The 13,712-nt window shown below is 46.8% G+C and overlaps 1 protein-coding gene across 1 annotated transcript; it reads left to right on the top strand.

The window, feature by feature from the left end:
• The first annotated feature begins 5,385 nt into the window (after positions 1-5,385).
• LOC127338833 (defensin Ec-AMP-D1-like) lies at positions 5,386-6,092 on the top strand. Its single transcript, XM_051364800.2, has 2 exons — positions 5,386-5,470; positions 5,748-6,092. The coding sequence occupies exons 1-2, from the start codon at positions 5,416-5,418 to the stop codon at positions 5,918-5,920; spliced, it is 228 nt and encodes a 75-aa protein (XP_051220760.1). The 5' UTR covers positions 5,386-5,415; the 3' UTR covers positions 5,921-6,092.
• Positions 6,093-13,712: the final 7,620 nt, after the last annotated feature.

The raw sequence follows: 13,712 nt of genomic DNA on the forward strand, positions 1-13,712 counted from the left end.
CTAGTGGTAACTCTCCAATAACAAGTGTTGGGTGAACAAATTACAGTTGGGCAATTGATAGGATTGAAATAGCATTAAGACAGAACATCAAGATTATTAATCATGTAGGCATGTTTCCCATATATAGTCATACGTGCTCGCAATGAGAAACTTGTACAACATCTTTTGTCCTACCAGCCGGTGGCAGCCAGGCCTCTAGGGAATCTACTGGAAATTAAGGCACTCCTTTTAATAGAGCACCGGAGCAAAGCATTAACACTCCGTGAAAACATGTGATCCTCATATCTAAGCCTTCCCCTCCAGTTGTCCCAATTTCTGTCACTTTGGGGCCTTTGGTTCCGGACATAGACATGTGCATACAACTTGTAGATACAATCTAAGCAATAAGTATAGAGTTTAAATCTAAGATCATGCCACTCGGGCCCTAGTGACAAGCATTAAACACAACAAGATTGCAGCAACAATAACTTCACAAACTTATATAGATAGACTAATCATAATGTAACAATCCATCGGATCCCAACAAACACAACACCGATTACATCAGATGAATCTCAATCATGTAAGGCAGCTCATGAGAGATCATTGTATTGAAGTACATGGGGGAGAGAATACCAACTAGCTACAGCTAGAACCCGTAGTCCATGGGGGAACTACTCACGGAGCATGATGGAGGCGGTGGCGTCGATGGAGATGGCTTCCGAGGGCACTTCCCCGTCCCGGCAGGGTGCCGGAACAGAGACTTCTGTCCCCCGAATTGGAGTTTCGCGATGGTGGCGGCGCCCCTGGAGTCTTTCTGGAGTTTCGTCAATCGGTGTCGCGTTTTTAGGTCGAAAGGGGTCTTATAGGCGAAGAGGCGGCGCAGGAGGGGCACCAGGGCGCCCTCCCCATAGGCCGGCGCGGCCAGGGGCCTGCCCGCGCGGCCCTATGGTGTGGGGCCCCTGGGCCTCCTCTCCGGGTCTCCTTCGGTGTCCTGGTCCGTCTCGGTGAATTATGATGTTTGGTCTTCGTTTCGTCGAATTCCGAGAATATTGCCCGAACAGCCTTTCTGGAACCAAAAACAGCAGAAAACAGGAACTGGCACTTCGGCATCTCGTTAATAGGTTAGTTCCATAAAATGCATAAAAACATTATAAAGTGCAAGCAAAACATGTAAGTATTGTCATAAAACAAGCATGGAACATCAGAAATTATAGGTACGTTGGAGACGTATCAGTGGTAATAGTCCAAACTCTAGCTATATTATTCTCTTTAGCAAGTTTTTTCTCTCTTTCCCACCTAGCATGCAATTCAGCCAACATTCGAATATTGTCATTAATTCGAACTTGGATAGAATTTGCTGTAGAAAATGACTTAGTATCTTTAACTTCATTAGGCATAACTTTCAGTTTCAAAAGATCAACATCAAGAGCAAGACTATCAACCTTAGAAGCAAGAACATCAATTTTACCAAACTTTTCCTCAACAGATTTGTTAAAAGCAGTTTGTGTACTAATAAATTCTTTAAGCATGACTTCAAGATCAGAGGGTACACTCCTACTATTGTTGTAAGAATTACCATAAGAATTACCATAACCATTACCACTATTAGAAGGATATGGCCTATAGTTGTTGTTACCAAAATTATTCCTATAAGCATTGTTGCTGAAATTATTATTTTTAATGAAGTTCACATCAACATGCTCTTCTTGAGCAACCAATGAAGCTAAAGGAACATTAGTAGGATCAACATAAGATCTACCATTAACAAGCATATACATAATAACATCAATCTAATAACTCAAGGAAGAGGTTTCTTCAACAAAATTTACCTTCTTACCTTGAGGAGTTCTTTCAGTGTGCCATTCAGAGTAGTTGATCATCATATCATCAAGAAGCTTTGTTGCAGCACCCAAAGTGATGGACATAAAAGTACCTCCAGCAGCTGAATCCAATAGGTTCCTTGAAGAAAAATTTAATTCTGCATAAAAGGTTTGGATGATCATCCAAGTAGTTAGTCCATGGGTAGGGAAATTCTTTACCAAAGATTTCATTCTCTCCCATGCTTGGGCAACATGTTCATTATCCAATTGCTTAAAATTCATAATGCTACTTCTCAAAGATATAATTTTAGCAGGAGGATAATATTTTCCAATGAAAGCATCTTTACATTTAATCCATGAATCAATACTATTTTTAGGCAAAGATAGCAACCAATCTTTAGCTCTTCCTCTTAAAGAGAAAGGAAACAATTTCAGTTTTATAATATCCCCATCTATATCCTTATACTTTTGCATTTCACAAAGTTCAACAAAATTATTAAGATGGGCAGCAGCATCATCAGTACTAACACCAGAAAATTGCTCTCTCATAACAAGATTTAGTAAAGCAGGTTTAATTTCATAAAATTCTGCTGTAGTAGCAGGTGGAGCAATAGGAGTGCATATGAAATCATTATTATTTGTGCTAGTGAAGTCACACAACTTAGTGTTCTCAGGAGTATTCATTATAGCAGTAATAAAGCAAACCGAATTAAATAAAGTAAAACAAGTAACTAATTTTTTTGTGTTTTTGATATAAAGAAAGCAAACAAGACAGAAAATAAATAAAGCAAGACAATAAACAAAGTAAAGAGATTGGGTGTGAGAGACTCCCCTTGCAGCGTGTCTTGATCTCTCCGGCAACGGCGCCAGAAAAGTAGCCGCTTGTGACGGTAAAGCACATGTCCGTTGGGAACCCCAAGAGGAAGGTATGATGCGTACAGCAGCGAGTTTTCCCTCAGAAAGAAACCAAGGTTATCGAACCAGTAGGATATGAAGGCCACGTGAAGGTTGTTGGTGAAGGAGTGTAGTGCGCGCAACACCAGGGATTCCGGCGCCAACGTGGAACCTGCACAACACAATCAAACTACTTTGCCCCAACTTAACAGTGAGGTTGTCAATCTCACCGGCTTGCTGAAAACAAAGGATTAAATGTATGGTGTGGAGAATGATGTTTACTTGCAGTAAACAAAAGAGAACAATGATTGCAGTAGGTTGTATTTCAGATGTAAAAGAATGGACCGGGGTCCACAGTTCACTAGTGGTGTCTCTCCAATAAGATAAATAGCATGTTGGGTGAACGAATTACAGTTGGGCAATTGACAAATAGGGAGGGCATAACAATGCACATACATATCATGATGACTACTATGAGATTTACTTAGGGTATTACGACAAAGAACATAGACCGCCATCCAGCATGCATCTATGCCTAAAAAGTCCACCTTCGGGTTAGCATCCGCACCCCCTCCAGTATTAAGTTGCAAACAACAGATAATTGCATTAAGTACTGTGCGTAATGTAAACAATACAAATATCGTTAGACAAAGAATTGATGTATTATCCCTAGTGGCAACAACACATCCACAACCTTAGGGGTTGCTGTCACTCCCCCAGATTCAATGGAGACATGAACCCACTATCTAGCATAAATACTCCCTCTTGGAGTTACAAGTATCAACTTGGCCAGAGCCTCTACTAGCAATGGAGAGCATGCAAGATCATAAATAACATATATGATAGATCAATAATCAACTTGACATAGTATTCCATATTCATCGGATCCCAACAAACACAACATGTAGCATTACAAATAGGTGATCTTGATCATGATAGGCAGCTCAAAAGAACTAAACATGATGGCACAAGAGGAGAAGACAACCATCTAGCTACTGCTATGGACCCATAGTCCAAGGATGAACTACTCACGCATCAGTCCGGAGGCGGGCATGGTGATGTAGAGCCCTCCGGTGATGATTCCCCTCTCCGGCAGAGTGCCGGAGGAGATCTCCTGAACCCCCCGAGTTAGGGTTGACGGCGGCGTCGTTTCTGGAACTGTTCTGGTATTCTGGCTCTCGGTGCTAGGGTTTTCGCGTCGGGAGGATTATATAGGCGAAGGGGCAGAGTCGGGGGACGCCCGAGGGGCCCACCCCATAGGCCCGCGTGGCTAGGGCCCCACCGCGCCGCCCTATGGTGTGGACGCCTCGTGGCTCCTCTTCGTCTCTCCTTCGGTCTTCTAGAACACTCCGTGGAAAATAGGGCCGTGGGCTTTTGTTTCGTTCAATTCCGAAAATATCCGTAAACTAACTTTTCTGAAATCAAAAACAGCAGAAAACAGGAACTGGCACTTCGGCATCTTGTTAATAGGTTAGTCCCAGAAAATGCATAAAAACATTATAAAGTGTGAATAAAACATGTAGGTATTGTCATAAAACAAGCATGGAACATAAGAAATTATAGATACGTTGGAGACGTATCACAGCCTCGCTGAAGAAACCGGGTGTCGACGGGGACGTCACTCCCGGAATGTACGCGCTGGTCGATGTACTCCATTGGCTCGCGGTGGTCGCAACGAGACACGTAGCTAGCGCGGCCTTCTGCTGCGCAAGCGATGCCGCCGTCTTATTCTCCTGCTCCACCACCCGCCACCCCCTCCGCTCCGCCATCGACAACTTACGCCGCAGGCAGTCTTGCCGCCACCTTTCATCGGTCTAGCCGTCCGGCTTCGTCCTCGCCTCCGACGCCTTCCGCGGCTTCGTGAAGGGCGCCTTCGGCCCCTTCGTCACTGCCTCCTTGCCCGGTGGCTTGGTGGCTGATTTGTTGGCCACTTTTTTGGGGCCTGTCGGTGCCATGGCTGGGAGAGGGTAGTGGCGATGGGAGGGAGATATGAAATCGGCGGCGGGAGGGAGAAATGAATCGGTAGGAGGGGTGAAATCTTTAGGCACGGTAGAGAAATGTGTGTCTGGTGGCGGAAAGTGGCGGGAGGGCGCGATGTGGCGGGAGTCTTGTTAAATTTCAATGGGTCAATGACGCGCCGGGACCGCCACTCCCCGCCTCGCTTCTCGCTCTGTCTGGCGCGTCCGGAGCATCCCCTATGGAGCGGGAACGGGCTCGAGGCGCCAGACACTGTATTGGGCCGCGCCAGACAGAAGTGAGGTTTAGGGTGCACGACTGGGAACGAAAAAATGTCCGACGCGCCCCAAAAATCTTTAGAGGGTTTAACTAATTTAAAATGTATGGTAGAGATGCTCTTGCACCGGCAACAAAGTGATACTGAGAGCAAATTCAGATTGGCTGGACCATTTTTTTTTTAACAGCTGAGCCATTATATTTACGTGTCACGGGAATATTTTAGGGCATAAGAGGTCCATCTTATAACCTCAACTGACATGCTAGTGCCTGCTACGTGGACAAGGCAATGGCCACCCCTTCAAATACATAAACCTCACATTGTTTTGCAGCTACCTTTTCTCATGTCAGTTACACTACCCTACAAAAATTTATTTGCTTATCTTAGAAGCAACAAGGAAATCTGTGTGCTGCTACAACTATATATTTAACAACCGAATCCCCATCCTCATCTAAACACCTTAACCTTTCATAAGAAATCGCAATAATGGATCTGCCCATGAAGGTTTTTGTGGTCATCTTCCTTGTTCTTCTGACGACAGGTATGCTACTATTAGAACTACTATGAGATACTCCCTGCGTTCTAAACTAAGTATCACAATTTTATCTATAATGTATCTATACATTGTAATACGTCTAGATACATTCATACCTACGCAAAGCTGCGACATTTAAATTGAAACGGAGGTAGTAGCTTTTTTTTTTTTTTGAACTTGGAGGTAGTAGCTGATAGTACTGGTAAAATCATGTATTAGAACGATATGACATAAACAATACTGCTAAAATTATGTGACACATCTAGTTATTTTTTCCGTGCAGAGGAGGGATTAGTGCCGATAGCTTTGGCAAGGCAGTGCCAGTCACAGAGCCACAAGTATAAGGGGCCGTGCGTGAGCGACTCTAACTGCGGAAATGTTTGCTTCACCGAGGGTTTCACTGGTGGCAAGTGTGATGGGTTTCGGCACCGCTGTTTCTGCACCAGGGACTGCTAAAGGACCCCTATTTCTTTATGCATACATGTAGATCTATATGTATGTATTAATATTGGAAGAAAATAAGCGCTATTCGGAGGAGATACATGAATAAAAGGAATCATATCGATCATCTTGCGAATTTCCCTGCCCTCCATTGTAAAAGGACGTAATAATGTTGTCACTTTTTTCACCCCTGGATTGATCATGACGTGGAAAACTATTGTCCGGTAGTGTGTGACCTCCTGTTTCGTCCCAATCAAGTGCTCTACTAGAAACATGTGATCTATATCTTAGGCTAAAAATTCGGAGCAATGCTGTCATGGGAAGGAGGCGGCCGCAGTTCCCAGCGCCCGGGAAGGAGGAGAACACGAGCGATTTGGCATGGGAGAGGTTGCGTCGAATGTCTCTGGGAGGGGCAGGGAAGGCACGGTCGAGATCTAGGGTTCCAAGTGGTAACCAAAACCACTTAAGTACCGGCGGCGGTCAAGGGGCAAAATCGGAATCCTCCCCCTGGAAACCCTAACTGCGATTCAGCCGCAGGATGAGAAGAGCCGGACACGTGCCCACCCCCATCGCACACCGTCCCCCACTCGACCGCACTGGACCGGGCCGAATGGGCCTCCACCACCTAGGCCGGCCCATCAGCCCACACAGGAGGTGGCCTCGGGGGAAACCCTAACGCCCGAGGCAACGGAGGCGGCGGGGCGGAATCGGGCGGCCCAAGGCTCGCCGACAGTGGGATGAGCAGATCTCCCACACGCATAGCGTGCGGCGAGGTGCAGGAGGATTACTAGTCCAGATCCCCCACCGCGGAGGATCTGAGGGCGGCGGCTTCCGGCGGTGGGCAACTCCCCTGCAGCAGCACAGTCGGAAGAGGGCGAAAAGCCTCACCATCGTCGAGTTGCGGCAGCGGCGGCCGGGAGGAGGAAGGGCGCTCTACGGCGGCCCCCGCCGCCGAAGATTGCTGGAGAGGATGAAGACCTTCTACCCCCCAGGTAGAGTCGAGGATGGGCCCATGCTGGGCAAGATCCGCCGGACCGCCGGCCGCATCAGAGTGCCGAACTCCTCAAGCGGGCAGACGGAATCAGCCGGCGGCGAAGAAGCCGTGAGCACCTCCTCCGCGAGCTCCCAGCGTCCCTGTGCGCGCGACTCCCGAAGGCCCTCGCACAGGCACGGCGGCGGCGGCGCGAGAGAACCGTGGTGAACCCCTCACCGTAGGTGTCGCCCCAGGCAGGAGCGGAGCGGAGCGTGAGACACATCTTCTGGGTGGAAGCTCATCACTTCGTATACTGACAGGGTAGCTGCTCGGAAACCCACAAAGATTTTAGCTCTCGCATGCATGCTGAGCCGGATCCTGATTGTCAATTGCTTCATGTACGTAGCACGTCCATACGTCCTTCACGATTTTTCCGACCGATCTCTTGCTATGGAGCTGGCTACTATCTTTGAAATTTACTAGGAAATTGTGTAGCATGTAGTATGACGTTGATTCTTGGGAGCTTATCTTTTGAACATGCGTTGATTTAATCGTGATAGCTATAATTCTTGCGTTAGGCGGCATTGCGTGGAGGAAGAGAACCAGACACTGAAGATGAGAGTCGAGGAGCTGATAAAAAGGTGGCATCGTACCCCGAAAGGTATCAACAGATCACTGAAACTGTTGGTTAGCGAGTGTACCCATTCGTGGTGTAGAAGTAGAAGACCAATTAACGGCATGATACACATTTTTGGTTGGTGTTGTGACACTCTAGCGAAGTTTTGCTTTATAAGAGATATATCATATGTAATGATCTATTTTATTATCGGCTCGGAACTTCAAATGATATGACTATTATCTATATCAATTTGTGTCTGGTGTGTTTGGTTTTACCAAGTCCAATAATTTCTTATCTATGGTTATTTTTCTATACAATAATTTGGTAGTGGAAACATTTATTTGCTTTAGTTATAGTGTTATCTTCACAAAACTGGTTTCATATATTATTCAATGAAGTGTTGTGTTCGTGGAAAGAAAGAGAAACAAAAAAAAAAGCGAAAAAAGGAAGAGAGTAAATAAAAGGATATATATGTTCTATGTCAAGTGGATTTAACCTGTGACCGGAAGTTGCAAAATTCTTTCGAGATCCCCTGAACAAACATGTAGGCAATTTTTTTTTAGACCGTGGAAAGACGTAGCTGGCCAGATTTCTTTGGCAATCGAGCAGTCGGTCGATGGGCAGTGCCGCAGGGGAATTCCTATACACCGACCAGGTCGGCTGTTATCGCGCGCCGCCGCGCGCGGTATGGGCCGGCCGGGTTGGCTCATTTCACGTTTTTTCTATTTTTCTTTTTCTTTTTCGTTTTTTCTTTTTCTTTTTCTTATCTGTTTTTTTCTCTTTGTTCAAATTTAAGATATTTAAATCTAAAAAAATCAAATTCAAAAAATGTTCAAATCTGGAAATCATTTAAATTTAAAAAAATATTCAAATCTGAAAATCGTTCAAATTTGAAATTTGTTCATATTCAAAAAATCTTCAATTTCAAAAATTGTTTGAGCTAAAAAATTGTTCAAATTTCAAAATTTCATGCCAAAGAATGAATGTCAAATCCATAAATCTTGAGATATGACAGCTTCAAGAATGACAGTCCGTCCCTCCACATGCCCGCTGTACTGATCCTGCCATCCAAATTGGCAATTCTTCCACTTCCAGTGCATGCAATCTATGCTGCCAATCATTCTTGGGAACCCTCTAGACTCGTTGATAGACAACAGCCGCCTTGTATCCTCAACAGTTGGCTCCCTACACTAATGATGTCCGAACACGGCAATCACGCCTCGACAAAACCTGTACATGGCCTCAAGGCAGGTGCTCGCACCCATTCGAAGATACTCGTCGACTATATCAGCAGACATTCCATATGATAGCATGCGAATAGCCGCGGAGCATTTTCGGTAGGAGGTGAAGCCTAGCGCACCTCTTGCATCAGGACTGCATTGGAAGTAGGGGTCGTAGTTTCTGACGCCCCGTAGAATGACCATGAATAGCTCCCTTGACATCTTGTACCGGCGTCGGAACATTTTTTCCTTGAACACCGGATCGGTGCGGTGGAAGTAGTCCCTGTGGAGCCGGAGGTGCCCTTCCACTCTGTTGCGCGGCAGGTTTTTTGAGTATCCCTTGACAGAGCCCCGGCGCACTGGCGCCTGGTTTGAATTGAACTCGTGGAGGATGGAGGCCGCAGCAGTAGCCAATGTCTGCGGCGACTAATCAGACTCCTCGTCGAAAGAGGAGTCAACGACCTCCGCGCGGAACTTGTCCAGCATCTGCCATATGTCCATATGCGTGGGTACAAACTGCGCATCAATGGATGCGCACAATAGCGCCGAAAACACGAGTAAGAAACCTACCGGCGCAATTGATCGAACAGGTCGTGGACGGCGAGGCCGGGTGGCGCAACCGGCAACGTTTGGCCCCAAAACAGGCGACAGGTGCACGCCGGAGCCTACCCCGACTACGATCATGCTCACCCGCGCGGCGAGAACCGAGCCATCGACGAGTACTGCGGCGCTGCGGCGGGACGGCGACGGGTGGGGTTGGGGTGGTGGCGTCGCACTAGGGAAGCAAAGAAGAGGAAAAAGAAGCAAATTGAAACGCTCGATTTCGCAGTCCCTGACATGCGGAACCGGGTAAGAAAAGGAGGACGCTAGGCGCGACCGCGGAGACGCAAAACTGGCGCATATTTGGGCCAGGTTTGCGTCGCCGCAGACGACCTGATCACTTTGCGTCGCCCCGCCGGAGCATGGTCTAGACGCATTTTCGGTCATGGCGAATGCAAAAGGTCACTCAGCGTCCGTTGCGTCGCCCGTTGGAGATGCCCTAACAAATTAGGCAGGAGAAACTTCAGCAGAGATAGAAGAGGATTTTACCACCACCGGTGGCTTTAGGAATCTCTTCAACATCGGGATTGTCGACTAACCTTATCTCCTGCCTCCGAGCCTATACATCAGACAACATATGCAAGACTTAAGAAACTTGGGGGCGTCAGGATTCTCTTCAACACCGAGACTCTTGTCTAACCTTATCTCCTGCCTACGAGCCTATAGATTAGACAACATATGCAAGGCATAAGAAACTTGGCTGGAAGACCACGTCCAGAAGTACCCTAAGCAGATGGCAAATAGCCACCATGGGCAACAGCCAAAAGAGGAGCCGGATTTTGTAGCGGGCAATACCTCCTCTGCCATGTTCGAGAACACAATCCGAAGACCTAGCACTCCATCCAGGTGAAGAGCGTAGAGAGCCAGCAACCGGGTTCGGCCAACACCTAGATCAGGAATAACATCATGCAAACCACGGCGCCGATGTGGAGCTAGAGAAGGCGATGAGGAAGATGGGCGTCCACGCCGACGACCAGATCCCTAACGTACGTCCCAACATGCTACGTAGCAGAAGAACCACAGTCGGCCACACCGCCGGTCCCAATGGCACGGACTCCCTGCGATAGGGCCGCGTGGTCGCGTCGGTGACGCTGCACGACATCCTCCATGCGTCGACGGAACCCTTTGACTTGGCTCCTTTCGACGTGAGGTGGTGTCCTCGGTGTTGCTCCTCCGGAAACACATCCATGCCGGCGACTTTCACCTCCATGCCACAACCATCTCATGAGGAAGAGGAGGCCAGAGAGGGGTGGAGGGCGCCGCCCCGAGAGGATGTGGGCGGCGGTTTAGAAGGAGAGCAGTTTCTCCTTTTCTTCTCGCGAATCGAAACGGCGGTCATGGAACTCTCTGGTCGAATGTCCACAAGGCTTTGACCGGTCAACGCTGGAAGCGGAAAACCGGGAATTGAGGTAGACGTATAGGAAGGAAACGTTGTAGGAAGCCATATTAACGGGGAAGGTAACCGAAACAGTGTCGGTTATTATGTAATTCAGCACGGAAGGAAAAAAGAGACAAAACAAACAATTAAAAAACCGCCTGCATCCACAGTAACCGAAAAACAGGGACATGTTGACGCGTCGATACTAGATTGGATAGAACGCCAATGTGAACAGTTTCCAAAACGCTGAAGTTTGAGCAAAAAGGGTCAGCTTTATATAGGTATAGATGAGTTGTGAATCAAAAAGTTGTGTGTCTTCTTACTGTAACTGCGTGTGGTCTAGATAAAATCGCTACCATTTTGGTGAATTCCCCCTTGAGTTTTGCCTTCAGATTTGGTAAGTAGCCTTCTCAGCTGTTGTATGTTGTGCTGATTGGCCACCAATTGGAGAAGATTCATTAGCAATGTAATGTTAGTGACGTTCTATGTATATCAGCTAAGGTAGGTTATTTTTTTCAAAGTTATATATCCATTAGCATTTAGCAGCGAACATGTTGTAATGATTTCGTCAATCAATCTTTTGAGTCAATTCTTTTCAGTATGTTGCGTGAATGTGTGCTCAGTGTTACACCGAAAACATCCTAAACAAAGGGATATTGAGCAAATTCAGATTGGCTGGACCACTTTATCTTTTTTGATAGCCGAGCCATTATATTTACTGTGTCAGGAGAACGTTTTAGGGCACAAGAGTCCATCTTGTAACCTAGACAAGGCAATGGGCATCCCTTCAACTACGTAAATTAAACCTCACATGTTTATTTTGGGGCTACTGTTTCTCATATTAGTTACACTATCCTACAAAACTGTTTGCTTATCATAGAAGCAACCTAGTCCCTGCTCCGTGGGCAAGGCAATGGGCATCCCTTCAACTAAGTAAAGTAAACCTCACATGTTTATTTTGCGGCTATTGTTTCTCTTGTCAGTTACACTACCCTACAAAGCTTTTTGCTTATCCTAGAAGCAACCTAGTCCCTGCTACGTGGACAAGGCAATGGGCACCCCTTCAACTACGTAAAGTAAACCTCACATGTTCATTTTGCGGCTACTATTTCTCATGTTAGTTACACTACCCTACAAAACTGTTTGTTTATCCTAGAAGCAACAAGGAAATATGTGTGTTGCTACATCTATATATAATAACCAAACCCCCATCCTCATGTAAACATCTTAACCTTTTATAAGAAATCCGCAATAATGGATCTGCCCATGAAGGTTTTTCTGATCACCTTCCTGGTTTTTCTGGCAACAGGTATGCTTACAATTAGAACTATATGAGATAGCTGATAGTACTGCTATAATCATGTATTAGAACTACATGAGTTGATATAACTAATAATACTGCTAAAATTATGTGAGACAACTAGTTAATTTTTCTGTGCAGAGAACAAGGGATTAGTGCATATAGCTTTGGCGAGGCAGTGTGAGGCACAGAGCCACAAGTATTATGGGTTGTGTGAGGAGACCGCTAGTTGCGTAACCGTTTGCTTCGTCGAGGGTTTCGGCAGTGCCAAGTGTGTTGGTGACCTTCCTTGGCGCAAATGTATCTGCATCAGAAACTGCTAGAGGATCCTATCCGAATTTCTTCATGCATACATGTAGAAGATCTATATGTATGTATAAATATGAGAAGAAAAGAAGTGCTAGTCGACTGAGATACATGAATAAAAGGAATCACAACTATCACCTTGAGATTTTTTCTGCCTCTATAATAAAACGATGTAATAATGCTTTCACTTTTTTGGCCCCTAGCTAGATTGATAATGACGTGGAAAACTATTGTCCGGTAGTGTACAACCTCATGTTTCATCGCAATCAAGCATGCTTTAAGAAATCGTAAGATCAAGATCTTAGGCTGAAATACGGAAAAATGTTGTCATGCAGAGAATATTTGGTAACTAAATAGTTATAAATAATTTGAGATTTAACTAGGAAATATGCCCGTGGGTTGCTACGGGTTAAACATCGTGCGTGCTTAGTAGTTGCGGTAATGGCAGTGTACAACCGTATTACAATTGTATTCTCTTTGTGTTCGGTCGCTTATATGTGTACCAACTCTGTATTGTTATATTTATGAATACAAGTAATATATACCTACAGCATACATCGTAAAAAATAATATATATATATATATATATATATATATATATATATATATATATATATATATATATATATATATATAGGGATGCACTATTCTGAAACCGGTGCTCAGAATATTATTCTGAGCACCGGCCGACCCTATAAGGAACGATCCAGAGAAAAGAAAATACCGCCCGATCCCATCGTCCCTATCCTCTTTCCTCATAGGCACTGCCCATCCCCGATCCCACCAACCATCTACCGCCGGCGTGCCCCTGCCCCCACCCCTCCCTCTGCCGGCGTTCGTGGTCTCTGCCGTGACCGCCGCCACCAGCAGTAGCTTGCGCGCCGCCGCCGCAGGGAAGCCCGCCGCCCGCAGCCCGCCGCCAGAACCTGCGCAGATAGCGCCACCGCCGCTCGCCCTCCTTGCTCCCTGGTCCCCGCCTCCAACGCCGCATCAGCGACCCCCGCCTCCAACTCGAAACGCCAAGGCCGGCCCCGCTCTCCACCTCCAGCGCCGCCCCGGCGACTCCGCCACCAGCCCCGCGACTCCGATGGAATCTCGCCTCCAACGCTACACCGCGCGCTAGCCGGCCCCTGACCCCTCTGCGACATCACCACTTTCTCCATCGACGCAACTGCCGTTGCCATTCTCCCCAGCTGGTCGGGGTGTGTGTGAATCGGGGGGATTCTGGCGAGCTCGCTGCACTGGCACGAGGCGAAGGAGGCCGTCCCGTTCATCCCCGACCTCACCCGATCCCCCTTTCCAATCTCCCGTCGTCGGACACACGCCGCCGCAGTCCGCACGCCGGCAGACACTCGTCGCCAGCCCCAGTCGACCACGGGAACACCGTCCCTCCGTGCCACAGATTCCGTGC

Source organism: Lolium perenne, chromosome 3 (genome assembly GCF_019359855.2).
Source record: "Lolium perenne isolate Kyuss_39 chromosome 3, Kyuss_2.0, whole genome shotgun sequence".
NCBI classification, from domain to species: Eukaryota; Viridiplantae; Streptophyta; class Magnoliopsida; order Poales; family Poaceae; genus Lolium; species Lolium perenne.

What these genes read in the sequence shown, in the direction of transcription:
- LOC127338833 (XM_051364800.2), top strand. Translation starts at nt 5,416, where the DNA reads ATGGATCTGCCCATGAAGGTTTTTGTGGTCATCTTCCTTGTTCTTCTG. An exon ending in CCTTGTTCTTCTGACGACAG is followed by an intron (nt 5,471 to 5,747) that starts GTATGCTACTAT and finishes TTTTCCGTGCAG; the next exon opens with AGGAGGGATTAGTGCCGATA.